The 19,803-nt window shown below is 41.5% G+C and overlaps 1 protein-coding gene across 6 annotated transcripts in view; it reads left to right on the top strand.

Annotated features, from left to right (window-relative positions):
• LOC137870442 (discs large homolog 1-like protein) overlaps positions 1–19,803 on the top strand; it is a 99,295-nt gene that overhangs the window by 18,087 nt on the left and 61,405 nt on the right. For 2 of the 6 annotated variants that reach the window (XM_068707722.1, XM_068707723.1), the window contains exon 5: positions 9,574–9,696. The exons of 1 other annotated variant lie outside the window; for it this stretch is intronic. In XM_068707722.1, coding sequence (XP_068563823.1) covers positions 9,574–9,696 — 123 coding nt within the window. Of the gene's footprint in view, positions 1–5,498; positions 5,681–9,573; positions 9,697–15,336; positions 16,716–19,803 lie in introns of those variants that run through there. 3 more of the 6 variants (XM_068707726.1, XM_068707728.1, XM_068707727.1) reach the window with 3 other exon arrangements.

Genomic DNA, 19,803 nt, shown 5'->3' on the forward strand with positions numbered 1-19,803 from the left:
GCCGAGAGACAACTGTTAGGCTGGAGAGAAGAGAGAGAGAGAGAGAGAGAGAGAGAGAGAGAGAGAGAGAGAGAGAGAGAGTTGTCCTCTACAAGTGTAGCTGGAGAGGGTAACAGCAGAGTGTGTCCTGAGGATAATAAGAAATTGCTCAGGGCTTTTGTGTGCAGATGAGATTTTTGAGGGATGGTCGTGTTGGTCACCACTGCACTGTATTCTGTATCCATACATCAGGAATGGCTTGGGTTGGGTTGATGCAATACTTAACTTGGACCACCAATGTATGTCTAATTAGTTCACATTTGGCTGTATATTTTTGTTCATGCCTTGCATGGAATATTTAAAACAAATTTTGTGACAAAATAGTGCAGAAACATGTCCCCATGTAAACACAGACCCATTCTTAATTTACATAGCGTTAGCAGCCAATTGCTTATCTTTGAACAATGTTAACATCTGCTTCACCTGTGCTCCAGTGGTTTCTGCTGAACAGCTTTGAATGTGAGGTAGCTGCAGGAAGGGTTGTCTTTGCATTGACAAATAAACAAAATGAAAGTAACAATATAATTGTAACTGTATAGCTCTAACAATATGGAAAAAGTAGGGATGACAAACCTTTAAGTCATTGTCACTGGTCTTTTTACAAGGCTGAATTTATAATGATGCTGGTGTAACTAAACTATTTGCAAATATTTTCGATGAACTGTCAACAAGGAAAGTAGTTCAGTGTCCATAACAGTTTACTAAATTCACTCTTCCACACAAATTGGTCAGTAGGGTAAAGTTCTGCTGAAGCATGCTGAACTCTCTTGAGGATGTCTCTATGCCCTTCTAGTGTTGAGTCAGCAGACGGGGCTCCTGGAGAAATGATAGTGTCATGTACAATATGTAACGAGGTGTGTGTCTGTGTTACGTACATCCAATTGTCTTGACTTGAAGATCTATTTTAGCCAATTAGAGGAGGAATTAATTTACCCTTAAGAGTTACTGAGCAAAATAAAGGGTTGGGTATGTAGGACCAGTTTTGCAATAGAAGCAGCTAAAATGTAACCCACATAGACCCTTTTTTGTCTTTTTTAAGAGGGGCAGGGGATCTTTAGGGGAAGATATGTCAACAGTATATGCCATGTAGAGGTGGCATCAACATCATCTGAATTTGGTAACCTGAAAAAGAATTTGAGATGAAGCTCAGTAGTGTGTATCAAGCTGTTCTAGTCATGAATCAGAAATAAAAAACAATTACTTAATTGATCAATTAATTTAAATGTATTGTGAAAACATTATGAAGGAAGTATATGATGGCCATCCCCAATGGCAGTCTCTGTGCTCTATTATGCCACATACGTTGTTTTAGCAATTCTTGGTTTGATACCATCTGTTACACAGATTTAGTGCTGAATTTAAAAAATGTTGACCACTCGAGAACTGGAAACTAGTTTGTGGTTGTAAAGTTCCATCTGCACACATCTGTCACAGCAGGTTATTTTATTCAGTGACTTCAAGTTTCAAAAACTGCTCTCGCTATGTGAAATGGCTACTATGAGCACTAATATAATCACACATCAATACAACTGAGCTCATTGGTTCCACAAGAGTCTCAGCTTTCCAGCCATACACAATTTATGCAATTCCAAGACCTCAGTATGCTGAAATATTTAAATACACCATTTTTCTAATGGGCTAAAATAGTTATACTGTATGCAAAAAAACTGTATGGGATTAACATAAAGTGGTCACGTCTGTAAAGGGGAGACTCAAAAAAGAACCCTTTCGAAAATAGCCATGCCAGTTTTGCCTTGCAAAAATGTAGCCTAGGTTTGGAGCATTATTCATCTCCCTTCCCTGAAAGCTAGCATGACGTTGGTAACAATGCCAGTTGGTTAGTTTCACATGAATGAATAAATACAGCTATGTCGGCAGGGATCGCCGGCGATTCTGCAGGTCTCAGATGTATGTTTTATTTTTCCTTTGAATTAAAAGAATCACAAATTACATTGCAGTTAATGACAAAATTACTGTTCATGGCAGGCTAACTACCGATAATAATGATATTTCACATACTTCTTCCACAGTATTTGGGTTTCTTTTCAAACTTAAGTTTTATGCCTGTACTGGAATTGATTCGCTGAATTGTCATCAGAATTGATGAAATCCAAAGGATACTGAACCGGTAGAGTAAGCAGTCACTGACACAAAAAAACATAAACATGTGAAAGTACTGTAAGTTACAACAAGAGAGAAAAGCATAACACACAGTGCATAGAGGGGAGAGGAGAGTACATTTTATGAACATGAGGGTGAGCTACATTAATTTGACCTTGCCAGTAATGTGTCCATTGCTGAAACACACCTTAACTAGGTCAGACATTTCAACACATTCAAAATAGATGAATCTGTTCCTCTATTTCTGCTCAGGTCTGTTTATTCTTACTGAAGAGACTATACTGACTGAAGCCCTGGAGAAGTTGGTTAAGGTTTTTCTCCTTCTCACATCTTTACCAATTTAACATATTTACACTGTTAGATTATATGTTTTAGATGTATTGAAGATATTTATCTTTCAATTTAAACATTTAGAATAACTTTAATTTAGATGGATGTAGTATATGTCAGAAATGTTTGATTTTACGAAAGAACATATGTCTATAATGCACAGACAGCGAAACACATCATTGAATTGTTACAATTTCATTCAATCTGTGAAAAAGCAATTCCTTTGAAAAAAAAGGTGTCCTCTGATATGTGATTGGCTGACTTTATATTACTAAACCATTTGTATTTGTAACTGTCACGTTGTCTTTGTTACAAAAAATGGATCTGGTCATCAGCTGTTTTCTGATGTTCTTGCTTTGGCTATAAGTACTTTTGTACTTCCTGCCAATAAAGCATGAGAAAGAGCGTGATGAAAAGACATGAGAGAAGAGATGAAGGCACGTGAGTGTGTGTGTGAGTAGTCCCTTACGGCAGAGGATCCCCTGCTCTTTCATATCTCACCAAGCGTGACTAACGCCTGGCTTTACTCTGACACACACACACGCAGGCACACACACACATAGACAGATGCAAACTAACACATAGACATGTACTAGGATGCTGAATCTGCTCCTGATCTAGTCACGTTTCTTTAGCTATGCAAGACTGGCTGAGACACTAACACATGACAGCAACAGTGTGCACGTGTGTGTGTGTGTGTGTGTGTGTGTGTGTGTGTGTGTGTGTGTGTGTGTGTGTGTGTGCGTGTGAGTACAGAGGGCAGTAGCAGCAGTGTTGTGACAACAGTGTGAGCCAGGGTCTCTTCAGGGTCTTAGTGCCTGGCGGTTCATCCGCTGCTTTATTTTGAGGCATTTCTGACTAATTAGCGAGTCAACAGTGAATGAAAAGATCAGGCCGAGAGGCGGAGAGGAAAATGGAAACCCACCGGAGGTCACGAGATGGGTTCAGATCACTTCATTTTGTCAGCGCAGTATTTACTCCCAATCCCGGTCTAAATGAGGTTAAAGTATGCAGCAGCGGAGGCAGGGGGAGAGCGCACACAGCCACGTCTATTTGAATTTGCAGGAATTAACTGATACTGTTCTGCACAGATGTACTCTCTTGGGCAAGGCAGCAACCCACTCTCTGCCCTAAAACAAAATTTTGAAAATAGATTATGCATCTTGTGGCTGACCAAGATAAACCAGCCGCAGTGTGGGCTCAAATGTAGCTAGAGTGCTTTACTGTTTGATTGGTCTTGCTTTGATATCCTTGCAGTTGTTAAAGTGTGAGTTTGGAAACAACATGTATTGATCACACATCTTGAATCAACAGATGGCCAAGGATACTTTCAGGTTTGTTACTAAATAACAGGAGAAATACCGATAACATTTTCTGTTATTACATTACTCAAAATTGTGACTTGTTTTGACATCTCCAGACTTGTATACATTATGATGTAAATAGTCTCTCAACTGGTGTATCCCTCCATATAAGTAAGCGTTCAGCTGTGGTGCAATGAGGTTGACATGCAGTTAGCGGCCAAATAGTCTTTGCATGCGAGTGCTGCAAATCCTTTAAATGGGCTTTTCACACAGTGTACAATACACTTTCACTTGGAGTGAAGTGTCTCTTTAACCTTGGGTTAAAGACAAGCTGTGAGTCCATTACCTGACATGAGTAACTACATTCTATTTAGATGGGTTGTTTTGTGAGCACACTATATTAGCTGCTTGTGTCTTTGCTGAAATAAACTTTTAATTCAGTGTTAATAAAAATTTAAAAATATCTCAACAATTCAAAAAATCCTCTTTGAACTCATTACCTTCTCTTTATCAGTGAGACGCTGATTGGTTTACATACAAATGGAAAAATTAAAGAAGGATAAATCAGTGTACTTCCTGGAACAAGCATTACAGAGAGGCCGTCCTCTCAGCTGCTCAGCTGTGCTTAGTTGAGCACCGTGTAACCACAATGTCACAGATTCAAAACTGGCTTAGGACCCTTCGCCCCCCCCCCCCCCCCCCCTTAGCTTCACTAACTCTCTCCAATTTATTCTGTCCTGTACAGCAGAAAGAAACATCAAATATAATTTTTTAAAACGACGAAGAGAAGCAAGGGAGAGTGCGTGAGAATGGGGAATGAGACAGCGGAGAGGAAACAGCAAGATTTACTGTAGTGCGATTGTGAGATGTGGAGAGGAAAGAGGCATGGGGAAGGTATAGAGAGATGAGGAGGAGAGAAAGAAACAGTAATTCCCTGAGGCAGGCTCGTCTCCCGCTCACTGTCCTCATTCACTTTTGCCTAAAAACTTCTGTTTTAAGTCAGTGTGTGTATGTGTGTATGTGCGCTTTTGTGTGTGAGTGTTTGTGCATTCACGGATGTACAGAACAGGAAGTTCAGGAAACAATTACATGCTGAGTGTACACCTGGACTGCCCCATGTGCTTACACACAAAAACTGTAGTAAAAAAAAAAATCTCATTACACGCGCATGCACGCACACACAGTCATACATGCACATACACAATCTGCTATGCTCTTTTATGCTGGTTGCTATTTCACACTTTTTTTTTTCCAGCCTGACTAAATCTTTTCTGCTTCTGAACTAACACTCTCTCTTCCTCTCTCTTTTCCCCCTGCTCTTTCCTACCTTCCTAATCCTTGTCTTCCTAACCATCTCTGTCCTCTTTTTCTTTGAAATTCTCTCTGTCACTCTCTCTTGGTCTTCCTTCCTCTCCTTTACCATCTTGTGTCCACCTCCTCTTTTCTCTCTGTAGAAGTATCGGTATCAAGAAGAGGAAGGGGCGTCGCCAGGTGCCCCAAAACTCCACCAACACCCCTGCAATCTGCACCCAATGGGACTAGCCAGAGAGCTGAGGGACGGCGGGACCCTGGGGAGGGATGGTGGGACCCTGGGGAGGGACGGCGGGACCCTGGGGAGGGACAGAGGGACCCTGGGAACGGAGGGAAGGGAGGGGAGAGAGGGGAGGGAAGGGGGGACCTTGAGGGAAGGGGGTACCTGGAGGAGAGAGGGAGGGGGCGCCGGGACCATGGAGAGAGTCAGGGAACGATCACTGGGGAGGGATGGATCTCTCGGTCACCGCAGTGACCTGCGGGGCGCAGAGCTGGTTCAGGTGGCGGAGCGGCAGCTGTCTCAGATTCAACACGTTCACGGATACGTCGCTCACACACACATCACGCCTGCTCAGGTAACTAAGGCTTTGGCTCTGTCATCAGTATGCCAAATACACACACACACACCCACACACAATCTCACATTAAACTGACACATTGTCAATCCCTTCCCCATCACATCTGCTCTGTCTACCTGTCTCTGTTTAAGAAAAACACACGCATGGCTCTGGGCTCACTGTTGCATCACGTTCGTCCGAGAGATTATGTCCATCTGTCAATCCATACCTCGAAATAACTTTGTTGACAAATGCTTTATATTGGAGGCCAGATGTTATTGATGTTCTCTGAAACCTTTTAATCATTTTTTATGTTTTGACTCAAACGCCCAATGGATCATTTTTGAGCTCATACATTTTGAGGTATATTCATACATAACTATGGCTGACTTGATCATAATTTAAATAACCGTTCAGTTTTTTGTGAACAAAATATTAATATTGTACACAACCTTTTAACAGTATCAGAAGAATACAACAACTTGTTTCTTGTTCTTGGTTCGTGGTGTCCAGTGCCTCTGAAAATCAATTTGGGAGTAATATGTTAAAAACCCAATCCTGATTACAGTATACACAGTATATACTATATATATATATATAAATATTTTTTGGGAAATGTAGTTGCTGCCTGGATGATGTTTGGTGAGAACGCAGGACTTTGACACCACACGGTTCACATCCCACTTGTGGTCATGTTTAGCCAACAAAAGCACTTTATGTTAAGGGAAGATTGTGGTTTCAGTTAATATTAAGAAATGAAACGCTTAATTTCTCTTGCTTCAAGTCGCTGTTGACTTTATGAATCATTTTCATTCTTAATTAAATTGTATATATATGTATATATATATATATATATATGTATATATATGTATATATATATATATCTATATATATATATATATATATATTGTGTTTGTGGGGCTACTCCTTTGTTTACAGTTTGATTATAGACTTTCCCTTTAAAGTGACTCTAACATAACAGAACCATGAGCTTTTGAAACCTTTTTTGAACATCACTGGATGAATTGCAAAATTATAATGCAGTCAAGCTTAAATTAAGCCTGTTTGTCATAGTCCCTGAAAAAATGACACGTTAGAGATTAGATAGAGGAAGATTGTTAGCCAACAGCAGAGCTTAATTGTGTTGTAATGTATAAAGAGTTTGGTCTTAAATTCATTCTTATGGCTTCAAAAACAGAAGCTGATGACTTTACAGTGTTGGTCAAGGTGGCAGAGGCAGACAGAAGTAAGGAGACCTGTTTCAGTATGGCTCCAGACTTAGATAGGTCTCTTTTGAAAGTACTTAAAAGTCAAGGATACTGGCCTAAATATTCTTCCATGCACAGAGCCTTTCTTTGTACCAGGAGAATACTTTTGGGGAACTGTGCATGAAGGGATTCAGTCGAATCCTTGCCCCATTTTTTAGTAATGAGGCCCATTACTATCTCTGTTCTGCACTCGGTCTGTGTCGGTCTGGCTCCCTCTCTCTTTGTCTCTCTTTCTTCTCAACCCTCTATCTCCCTCACACACACTCATATCAGTACAGCGTAGCCGGGTAATCTTTTTATTTTGGTTGATTGGGCTGTATCTGTCTGCAGAATAGTGCTTACATCACGGTACTGCTCTGCACCACTCTGACCACACACATACATACACACACACACACACACACACACACACACACACACACACACACATACACACACTTCACTTAGCTCCATGTATTTGTTGATGTTTCTTACTGTACTTCATATTACAGGTTGACTGATTACTAGGACGTACTCAGGACGTTTTACATACGTTAGTTATCGTTATTGGCAGAACAGGGCTCCTATAGTGGCCCAGTCCTGCGCAGCCGCCATTAGTGTGGACGTACATCACCGTTTTGCATGGATGCTCAATACACATAATAAGGGCCACTTATACAAGAAATATCTGTGTGCATGTGATTAACTCTGGATAGAAATCTAAACAACAGTTTAAGACCTCTTGAAGTGACACTCCACCGAAATGCACGACAGACTTTAGATTATGTCTTAGATATTTATTTTGTAGATAGCAAATCTCCACTCCATGAAACATTCAACGCACCAGCTGATTTTACAGCAAACTGACGAGTCATAAACTGATCCACTGGTCAGATTATTTCTCCCAATAAAAGTTATCTCTCAAATATATAGCACTATCAGCTCTTGATAGCTATTGGCTTTTTCCTGCTCCATAATTGTTATATCATCCTTTAAAAATCCACTGTCGGTCAAACTCTCTAATTATATTACTGTTTTTTGAATTGTAGGTTTTAGTTATGTTTGGTAAATCATAATTATGGCCTTTTGTGGGATCTGATAAAAGTCGGCCCATAAGCCATTACAATTACAAAAGGATATGCAAATTAAGAATATCCAGTTACTTGCTAACACATTTAATTTGATGGTAGTGGTGATCAAAGCGCTATTAAAAGTCTTTTTACTCAATTTTCTGTCATTCTCTTAAGAAAAAACTCAAGCCATAATCCACAGATGACAGAGAAACATAAAATAGGATTTAAAATGGTCCAGGTTTCTTCTGCTTCTTTGATTTCCTCTTGTTTTCATTGTCTTGCCTCATTTCTGTTATTTCCTGTATTTCTTCTTTTGTACCAAACTAAAATATAATCTTTTTTTTAAATTTGGGCATGAGTGATCATCAGTTAGCGTAGTATTTTCATTAAATCATCTCTTACGCTGTCAGCAGTGGAGTGTGTGTGTGTATTGGGGTGAGTTACGGCAGCCTCCTCGCGCTGCAGGCAGTCAGAGCTGAGGAGTGTGTGTGTGTATTAGTTTTAAGTCATTATACGCTGTCGTTTGTTTGTCTCTGCACTGAGTTGTCAGTCACAGAGGCTTCACAGTTTGTCTGCTGGAAAAGCCTCAGACATAACTGAAGATTATGTCACTGTGGTGAAGAAATGTTGGTGTGTAGCTCCGCCTTGTGGTTGAACACCACCTTCCCATCACTTCCGACCCATAAACATTTAACATCTAAGACCCATATGGGAGTTGATATCGATGGATTGTATGATTTGTTTATGTTTGTGTCCGGTCATCCATCCATACAGTTTTCCCTCATTGATCCCTGTTTAGTGTACGACAACAATGTACAGTAGTTATTTGGAACCTCAGTCTCACTTTCGTTATGGCCATGGCTTAGAGGTTTCGATATCCTCGCTCAGACCATCGTCGTCATCATCATAATCATCATCATAATCATCATCATCACTCTAAACAGATCCATTTCAGCTGCTCATCACCTCTATGCCATAATCTGTGATGAGTAACTGTGGTGCTGCTGATGTAAGAGTATTTCAGGTTATTTTGAGAAGTCCTCCCTCCCAAATGGTGTGTCTGTGTGTGTTTTTTTGTGCGTGTTTATGTGAATGTGTGTGTGAAAACACAGGTGTTGGATCTGGCTTGCTTCTGTATGACAGATGGACCTGCCACCTCGTTCTCCCCATGTACACGTACCTCTCTCTCTCTCTCTCTCTCTCTCTCTCTCTATCTCTCTCTTTCTCTCACACACACACACACACACACACACACACACACACACACTTTCTCCGTACTTTATCTGAAGTGCACGTTTGTGTTACTTCTAAATACATCATATTAATAATTCATGCATATAAGAAAAATATAGTACTGAGGTTTTATTTTCTTCTGCTTCATTTCCAGTCAATATACTGTATATTATTATCTGCACATTTGCGTTAAATAGAGGAATTGGTTATTAGCATAGACACAAGCTATGGATATAAATACTGTGTATTGTCTCATGCAATACTCAGACTGAGGTGCTCCTTAAATAGTGTGCCACGGCGCGTGTGTGTATGTGTGTGTGTGTGTTGCACCATGCTGAGCTTTGTCTGTACATCGTAGGTAGAATCACCCGAGGCTCCCTTTGATGACGAGGCGTGGCCTCACCCAGAGGGAGACAGGCTAAACGAAGTCCCAGCTCCGCCTTTCTCCTCTCTCTATTCACACAGCCGCACCTACTACCAGGTAACCCCGCCCCTGAGCCCGTCGCATGCATTCATGGCTTTGTTCGTTTGTGACATGATGTTGGTTTTTAGCCGCTTCCCGACTCGTCTTAAGTTCAGGTTATATTATCATGAAGTAATTTTTTACGTTTTATTTATTATTATTTTATGTTTTGTGAGACAATTTTGGAAAATATCTCTTCGTGGGAATTGTTGTTCCCACATTTGTTGTTGTTGTTGTTGTCACCTTGCTCCAACAACCTCCAAAAAACATTTTTAAGTGTTCCATGTGTCATTTTAAAATCAATAAATGGGTAAGACAGACAACCTCAATAGGAAAATCATCCTCTATGCAAATAATATAGTATTTTGTCAAAATATTTGACAAAATACTTTGATATCAATATTGTGACGATATTGTATGGTTTATCACTGGTGCTTTTAAGAGATTTTTGATAATCATCAGTATTGTATAGTGGTTGTAATGACCAAGTCAAATAAAACAGCTAGAAAATTACATCACTTTACTGTACTGCAGACTTTTTACCAGAGAATCGCTTATGTCATATTATGGTTTTACTATATGCAAAATCTAAGAAGATATCTCATCTCATATCACAATATCAATATAATATCGACATATTGCCCAACCCTAGCATCTTTCACAGAGCATGCTACTGCTGTGAGTGTTGATATGATTGTTTGATGTGACAGCTTGTGTCTTTTTGTACTGTGCACATGGTCTGACATGAATGTGACTATTACACAAGGAATAGACCTGCGAGTGATCTCGTCTGAATTTGATACTCAGAACTGAATACGATCAATAAGCATTAGAAATTATTTATTTTGGGATCTAACTTAAAGCCATTTACCCACTATCTCATTGACTGCGCCTCATTGAGTGTGCATGAAGGATTTTGGAAGTAAATACCTCTTCCATCTCCTCTGGTCATATTAGTTTAGATGTAGTCGCAGTTTGTAAACTACAGGAGGCAGTAGAGGCAGAAGAATAACCACCATAGTGTGTAGCACCTTCACAAATCAAGATATGACTGAACTAAATGAATCAAACTGTTTAATAGCAAGCACTATGCCTGAATGTTTGAATATGTCTGGTAAAGAGGCTCAGTAAATGAAATAGCAGGGTTTATTATTTACGGTATTGGCATATGCGTTGCACAGTTTATGGTAGACTGAAGAAGAAATGCAGCCGACACTGCAGCAGTATAATTGACTTTACTTAAGTAACTCCACCTACAAAATTTATATCCACCGCAGAGACTGAATGAGGAGAAACAGTAAAAAAAAAAAAAAAAGCAACTCGCTGTCTTTCTATAACACACGGACAGTAAGACACACATGGACCACTCAGAGACCTTAGAGGCTCTTACTGTGGTCATTTAGCTAATGCAGATAATTAGGAAGGAAGGAAAGACAGAGATGGTCAGGGAGCGGCAAGAGATGGATTAAAGAGAGAATTACAGGCAGACAGACACAGAGACAGAGGGCAGATTTGTTGCTTGGATGTTAATCAACCTGTCAGTCAGCCACATCTCAATGAATCCCGTTTTCCTCCTGCTGATACAGTAATATAAATTAGGAGTAAGTAAGTCTGCATTTACTGTAATGTTAAACAGGTGTATAGTGACTGCCTCAGTATGGAGAAGCACAATGCCGAGTAAGCAATCAAACCAGCTACATGTGCATTCAACAATCTCCTATTTTTTGCTCTTCTCCTTGACTTGTGTCAAAGATTATTTGCCCATATTTAGGGATAGATCTGGCTTGCACTGATGGACTTGAACCCATTGATATTTAGAGCTATGATATGCAACCTTCCATATGTAATCACCCTTACAGTACAGCAAAGATGGCCTTTATTTGTGCCATCTCTTTGGAGGAAAATTATTTGCAGATGTTTAAACCTACAATAACTGATATTTTAGCCCCTTGGGGTCAGCGGGAACTGACATATTACGATCTTCCAGATTGACTTGGCGGACTTGTTAGTATAGTTGCCTATGTTTGCATTGAGCACTTACAGAGTACCATTATCTTTCATTTCGGGTCCTGTTTCAGTGAACTTGGTAGATGTTATTCCACTCCTCTCCTTTTAGCTCTATTTTGATCCCCACCAACTCCTAAACTCCTATTTTCACCAGTTAGTTGCTTACTTTATTTGTCTGCATCTTGGCTTTGAGTGTACTGCCTTGTGCAGCCCAAAAAAAAGGTGCTATGAGAGAGGTGAAAGTGAACTAAAACAGTAAAGTTGCTGCTGGAAATTCAGTGACCCCTGTCATGTTACACAAAGTAATTTGATCTGTTGTCATGATAAAAGTATTGTGGAAAGAATAACCTGTGCTGCATAGCTAAGAAAAGCACCAAGCCCATCCACAAACACGATCTGAGATGCTAAATATCTGATCTGACCTATTGGGATTGAGCTGGTGCTTTGCTCGCTCTGCAGTGCTTTATGGCTGTTCCTCTATATCTCCAGTATTTACCAGGGGAGCTTGACATAGCTTTTCAAAATGGTCCTTACCAGAATCTGAACGGGATCTAATGGAAGGGCTGGGGGGGAGCCAAAATGGTTAGTAACCACTGGAAGAGACCGCAGTATAGATCTGCATGACGTCTGTTTTACAGTGTTTCTAGCTGCACCTGCATCTCTTTATTGTTGCTGACAACACAAAGTTGATGTTTATATGAATTTTTTGAGAGCCATGTTAAAGTTAAAGGTGAGCTAACACAATGTGATACGGCACATAACGTTGGGCTTGGTTGGCCACTGAAAAAATGCTTGTTCCCAAATACCCAGATTTTACTACTTCAAAAATAACAAATTAAATAAATCTTATATGAGTACAGTCGCTGCTAAAATTAGTAGGGATGAAGCCTCAAGTCTGTATCAGGGCACAAGATACATGCGTGCACTGTTACTGGGCTACAAGGTCAGGCTGTCTGGTTCCTGTTGAACTGGAATCCAGAATAGGTTTTGGGTCAATCTGTGATGGGACCATGGCCAGGACTGGAGAAGCAGAAAGTAATTTGTTAAAAAGAGTGAACACAGCATTTGTATGCTAGGCTATATATCACAGCCCGACCTACCTGTAGAGGATGGAAGGGCAAAGTTGGCTCTCTCAGCAGTCAGACATTAAACATGCATGATGTGTGCTTTTATTTAATTGGTCCTGAAATATTAATAGAGCCAGCATTCACTGGCTGACATTTGACTAGAGACGGAGAGACAGAGAGAAGGAAAAAGTGAAAGAGAGAGAGAGAGAGAGAGAGAGAGAGAGAGAGAGAGAGAGAGAGAGAGAGAGAGGCAGGGTTGGTTGTGATATAGCCAGTGTGTCACCGAATTGTCGCTGTGTCAGCTGACATGTCAGTTTATTGTATTTTTTGTCATGGTGGCTAATTGCAGACACACAGGCTGTAGAGAGTGACTGGCAGATGCTGATTATATGGTTCCAGTTGTAATTTCTGCTAGCTTCTTACTGTGTGTTTACACTGCAGGCAACATGATTGATGTCATGCTCAGTTCTTTCTGATTGTGGGTGAGAAGCTCAGGTTGGTTTAGTGCTGTGTTCTGCAACCATAAAGATAGATACATCACAATACATGCGATGGCTTAACCAGGAAGCATTTATCCTACATCTAACTTTAATCAACACAATGCTTTTTTTAACCATTCCAGCAGCATTTTGGTCTAGACGATATCTTTTGTATATACATTTTTCCGATAGTTTGGTTTATGACCAAATACCTTCAAAACTAAGGCCATTTCCATCAGCCTCAGATGGAGCCTACTTTGTGTTACGTGCTAGTTAGCAAATGTTAGCCCACACTAAGCAAAGATGTTTCATCGACATGTTAGCATTGTCATTGTGAGCACATTAGCATGTTAATGTTACTATTTGACTTGTAGCACTTATACCTATGATTTAATTTTTTGATGTTTCAAAGAAATTGATAGTAAGATGTGTTGTTGAATGGCTTGAATCATACACATAATCAACACTTGGGGGTTTAGGTCAGCTGGATAAAATGTATTTTATTGAACGTCTTAAAATCCCAACTGACTATCCAAGGTTAATGGGAATTCCTAAGCTGTTTGTCACAATCTATGTTTTTCAGCTTGCATGTTAGTTGGTTTCCCCAACATTAGCAAAGCTTTCAGGTTAAAATAGGACTGTTAATATCTGTAGCCTTTGTAGTCTTGTAGCAGCTTGGCCGGTCTGTAGTGGTGTAGTGTTAGTCACAGAAGCCTTTTGCAGAGGCCGTTCAAAACAGATTAGGGAGACACTTCTCCGAATATCACTCTCCCCCACTCAATTTCCTTGTCACATATTAGGCAATTTGCTTCATATAAGGTTAATAAATAATACAAAACACAAGTAAATAAGAAATCTCAGAGTTTTATCTATTCCGATCATTGCAAACAACACATTAGTCAGCCAGTACCAGGTGTAATTCAGGACTCGAAAAGCTGTTGCCATAGATACAGTACCCTTGGAAACACAAGAAGAAGCTGTGGCAGGGGTCCTGCTCCACCTGTGGCTAATCCTCAGAGAGGCTAAGATAGCTGTGTATGCTAGCTGCACACCTCAGACGCTAGGGGATACTGCTGGAAATAGTTTAGTTTGTGGTAGTGAGCTAGTAATTGCATTGTCACTCAGAGATACCTGCTGAATGAAGCCAGCTACACGCCGGGCTGCTCTTTAATTTAGCTTGCCTTTGGCTCGGCCATGCTAGCTTATTTACTGCATGCTGAAACCTCTCGGCCTTTATGCCATGCTTGAGGGTTGCTGTGCGGACACTTGTTAGCCCGGTTGTATACTTTCTCCTCTCCTTTCCCCTGTCTTCTCTATTCTTTCATTTCAGTCGATGCCCAACAACAGCCTGTTGTTTTCCATTCTAGAGTTGTGCTCTATGTGTTCACGTGTATGTCTGTGTGTCTCCGTGTGCATGAGAGAGAGTGAGTGAGAGTGTGTGGGAGAGCTGGGTGCTGCAGTGTCCGGAAACAGCCTCAGGAGAAGATCTCTCTAGCGCACACACACACACACACACACACACACACACACACACACACACACACACACACACACACACAGAAATAAACAATAAACTGATCAACTGATGCATGCATGCTCTTTTGACAATCACAGGCACATGCACACACACACACACACACACACACACACACACACACACACACACACACACACACACACACACACACACACATTAAAAGCATTATTGTACAGTGCTTCAGTGTCAATTGTTGTTACCAGGTGAAACTGGGTAAACATTCTCTTATTTCACTCTTGCTGCTCTCTCTCTCCCACACACACACACACAAACACACACAAGCACACCTACTCACACAAAACACATTTATCTTATTATCTGTCTAGCCACCGCTAGCATCTACTTCTGTGGCACTTAGCTGTTTTCTACCTCATATCTTACTCAACCTGCAACAGGCATCATTGCATGTGTTTGTGTGTACATGCATGTGTGAGGGTGTGTGTGTATTTGGAGTGGGGGGGGGCTCTGTTATGTCATTGGCTGTCTGGAATGTAGGGGCGTGGCTTGTACCAGTAATGATATCTGAGAGAGAGAAAAGAGAGAGAGAGAGAGAGAGAGAGAGAGAGAGAGAGAGAGAGAGAGAGAGAGAGAGAGAGAGAGAGAGGTGTCAGGTTGCAGCTCCAATAAAAGACTGGAAAAGACAATTTGCTGAAAGACAAGCAGAGGGAGAGAGAGCAAGAAAGAGAGAGAGAGAGAGTAGGTAGAAAGAAGAGAGCGAGAGAAAGAGAGACTGAATAATACTGTACTGAAGAGAGACTGAGACTTGGAGCGACATCACAGATGTAGGAGGGAGGGGAGCAGAAACAGAAGAGTTGCAGAGCGATTCCTCCAACCATCCTCCTACTTCAGATGCTCTCCTCCTCGCCTGCGTCCTTCCACCTCCCTCCTTTCACCCATCCATCCAGCCACCCATCCCTCCCTCCCGTCTTCCCTCCATATTTAATGGGAGCACACTCAGTGACAGAGGGGAGATTGACTGGTCATCTCCTTGGACTAGAGAGGAGGAGGGAGGGAGGGAGGAAGAGGTGGGGTGGAGAAAGACAGAGAGAAAGAGTGAACCCCCTTAAATAATCAATCCTCATATCCTGTCGTTGCCTGGCCCACGCTCCCCCTCACTCTGTCTACTCTCTGAAGAGAGGAAAGGAAGAGTTGAAGAGAGGATATTTTGGACTACCAGAGATGTGGATGTTGGACATTTCTTCTGGCTATGAGAAGTCGGGAAGATGGACAAATGGATGGACAACAAACACAGAGCTGCAGATGGATTGACGATGTACAAAGAACTTGACAGAACGACTGATGCTCAAACTCTAAGAGGACCCTGTCTACCTGCCCTGCACTTTCTACCTCCTCCTCCAACTCCTCCTCCAGCTCCTCCTAATCTCTTCATCTGCCAGCTGCTCTCTCATTCCTGAGGAAGCCAAAGAAGAGAAAAGGGAAGATAAAGAGAAAATAATAAGTGAAAATGGAGAAGAGGATGAATATAGCAACATAATCTTCAGCAGAAACTGGTGACCGCAAATAATGAAGTGCTGGACTTTATTTGACAGCAACACCTTAAGAGCTTCAGAGAAAGAGAGAGAAAGCGAAGAGACAGAGGAGGGAAATTAGAGATGAAGCAGGGGAGAAGCGCTACATCATGAACTCTATCTTGTGTGTCTAAGGGAAGAGCAGACAGCAGAGACGATGAACTATATTTTCGGCAACAACACCCTGTACCCCCGCAGCGCGAGGGTGGGCGGGGGTCAAGGGGCTGGTCATGGAGTCAAACAGAAGCTGGGGCCCAAGCGGGGCTCCTCGGAGGATCTCCCACCTCCCCACACCTCATCCCCCTCCACGTCCTCTCCCGCCTCCTCCTCCCCCTCCACCTCCTCCTCTCGCTGGCAGCAGCTCCTTACGTTCTTCTCCAGGAGGAGTGCCTTCACCGACTGTATCACTGCTAGCCAGGTAACACACACGTCACACCCTCTGTGCGTGTGTGTGAGTGTGTGTGCGTGTGTGCGTGTGCTTTACGCTTGAGGGGTGGTAGGGGATCAGGGTGGGAAGCATGTAACTTAACCTGGGTTTTTGTTGGGTCTGTGTGTGTGTGTGTGTGTGTGTGTCTGTGTGTGTGTGTGTGTGTGTGTGTGTGTGTGTGTGTGTGTGTGTGTGTGTGTGTGTGTGTGTGTGCATACATGGGGTTGGTCATTCCATTATTCTCTAGTTTCAGTTTCTTAGCCAAAACAGGGAGGCAGTCGGGGGAAGCAGGGAGTTTTTTTTAAATTAAAGTTAAAGCAGCTCTCTGTTGATGGTTGAGATTTGTGATCGTGTTGTCATGGCAATGAGTCTTGGCATAGTGTATGAGATCCAGAGAGCCGGTGCGTTGCCATGGCAAAGCCATCGTTTAGCTGCGTAGTCCAGTGTCACTACATGCTAAATACACATTGAAATCAAGACCAGTGCCATGGAAAGGGAAGACGTGAGGCTCACCTGATGAGAGAGGAGTCACCACATGTTTGTATGGTGCCTTTGTTATACTTTGGCACAAATGAGCTATAGGAATCCTGTGTGTTTTATAGAAAATGTGGCTTTGTATGTACATTTTTCACATATTTCAGCAGGATTTATACTATTAACACAATGCTACAGAGCCTACGTAGCAGACGTAACTACGCCACAGCTCATGTGCAACTACAGCCACAGCCTGTATCGGATTCTTTAAATTTTGTTGAACATTAACAGCGAAGACAACATTAAATAAATTAAAGAAAGACTCAGTGATCTTCTCCTTTTCAGTAACACACACCTGGCAAAAATACATCTGCTGCTAATGTTCTACAATCAGCTATCATTCTACAAACAGCACGTCTCAATGCAGCAATCAGAGGTGGCAAAATAGAAGTAGCCTTGATGTTAATGCAGAGCTTTAAGTACATGAGTAGCCCACAACTGTAACTAGGAAATTTGCTCATAATGTAATTAAAGCACAGCACGGCCTGATTATGAACGATACATCTAGTGCTGCTTTGAATGGGTTAAATATGATGCTGAACTATAACTCAAAGCCTACCATGTAGCTATTTATGGTGGGACTGCCATTAACCCCTGCTTCAAGTATAAATCCAACTAGCTGCCCGTTACGTCAGCATTATAATAAAAAATCAAACCACCTATAATGGACCCAGCAGGCCAGGAGCTACTTACTGTACCTGATGAAGATCTTTGCATGAGGCCTCTCTGATGTTGACAGATGCTGCTGCCACTGTCTGCAGTACACAGTCTCAAGTTGTGCACTACACCTCTCCTTACCACTTCCATGAGATCACATATTTTATTTACAGACGTTTTGATCAGCAGATCAGTTTGTTTTGAAGTAAACATTTCTTCATCATATGACTCAACTTTCCATCCAAATGTATAGCACAAACTTTAACTGAGACGTCAAATAAAAAAATGCAGATTATGAGAAGTTGGGTGCATTTAGATAAACAGTTAGTGGCTCTGATTCTCCAGGCTGGTGCCATTAAACCATTGCAGAACAAGAGGGCGCAAGGAGATGGTGTAATTTAAAGAGCACCAGTCAAACCTCAAGTGGACAGCGGCGATGTAGAAACATGATGGAAATATTGCATTTGTGATTGTTCAATGCATTAATTCACTCAACATTACAGTCTCTTCCTTGAGCCCTTCATGATTTTTTTTTCGTCTGCCACAATATAACATAAGCTTCAGGAGACGTTTAGCCACATGCTTTGTCATGATTTATTCACATAGCCCGAATCCATCACAATGTTGCATTTTACTTTTATTGATACATTTCTCCACCTCATCAAGTGTAAAAAAAAAGATTCAAAACGATCCTAAAAACAGGTGGATGGAAAAGCACTTATTGTAATGGTTACGTCTTTGCCTGAATGATAGAAAGCTTGATGATGTATTACTGTTGCACAGAACGATTAAATACTTTCTGTACTGCAGACGACAAATGCAGTAATGTATCTGGATCCAAACCTGCATTATTGATCTAAAGTTCCTGAGTGAACGGGGCGCCACACAATGTTCAACCCTGCAGCGCTTTTACAGTTGCCTGCAGATTTAAAGCACAGCCCATGGAAAAACTGCCCCCCCCCCTTTTCAGTAATCATGTTGGCCTGTGTTTTCCCAAGGTGTTGCCATTTTCCTGTCTAAGGCACTTACTGCATGACTGATGGGCCATTATACGACACACACACAGAGCTGTTGGCCCTGTTGATGCAGGAGAGACTGTTTTTTTTAACCGTTTGTTGGAAGTTGTTTGGAACTGCGGATTTGGCCTTGTAAGACAAATCAAAAATATGCCATTACGCGTTTCAGACTGTGTGTCTGCGTCTCAGTGTTCAGGGTCATGGTCAGATTAGATTTTAATGGTTGATCTAACACACAAACACACACACACACACACACACACACAATCACACGTACATGCATCCATTACTCTTTAATCACATTTTTCCTCTGACAAAAGCCATATAGTGTAAAACAGTGTCATTTAGAGGTCTGGAACATGTTTGAGTCTGGAGATACTTTATGTCACAAGAAAACATTGTATTGCAAATATTGTCATCCTTGCTGACCTTAATGGTACTGATGGCTTGTGCTGTTATAGCCCACCAGTCAACCTGTCTCTTTCGGTGGCTCTAGTGTTGACTTCAGGCTGTCTTTGACATTGTAAGACTTGTTTGATTGTAGTTATGTAGGTAACCCACAGTGATTTTGTTCCATTTTTCTGCGGAGCAAAATGCAGAATTAATGTGGCCTTGGAGCAGCTTAGCAAAGCGATGCGTTTTAGATCTCATAATGTATCTTCACCTGAGTTCATCACTCTCGATCATCAAATTGTTGACCCAACTGTTTTCCATTGTTTTAGTACACACAGTGGCCCTCTCTCCCTCTCCCCCAGCCCCCACCCTGTCTCTGTATAATTGATGAGTGCTACAGCAGAGGTATGAAAGTCATCTTGGCTCTTCAGCAGCAGCTCTAAAAGCCTTAAAGATGTGTTTAGTGGTCACAGGAAATG

This window comes from Cebidichthys violaceus, unplaced genomic scaffold, assembly GCF_023349555.1.
Source record: "Cebidichthys violaceus isolate CVI_PGR_0920_01 unplaced genomic scaffold, fCebVio1.0.p SCAF_13, whole genome shotgun sequence".
In the NCBI taxonomy this organism is placed as follows: Eukaryota; Metazoa; Chordata; class Actinopteri; order Perciformes; family Stichaeidae; genus Cebidichthys; species Cebidichthys violaceus.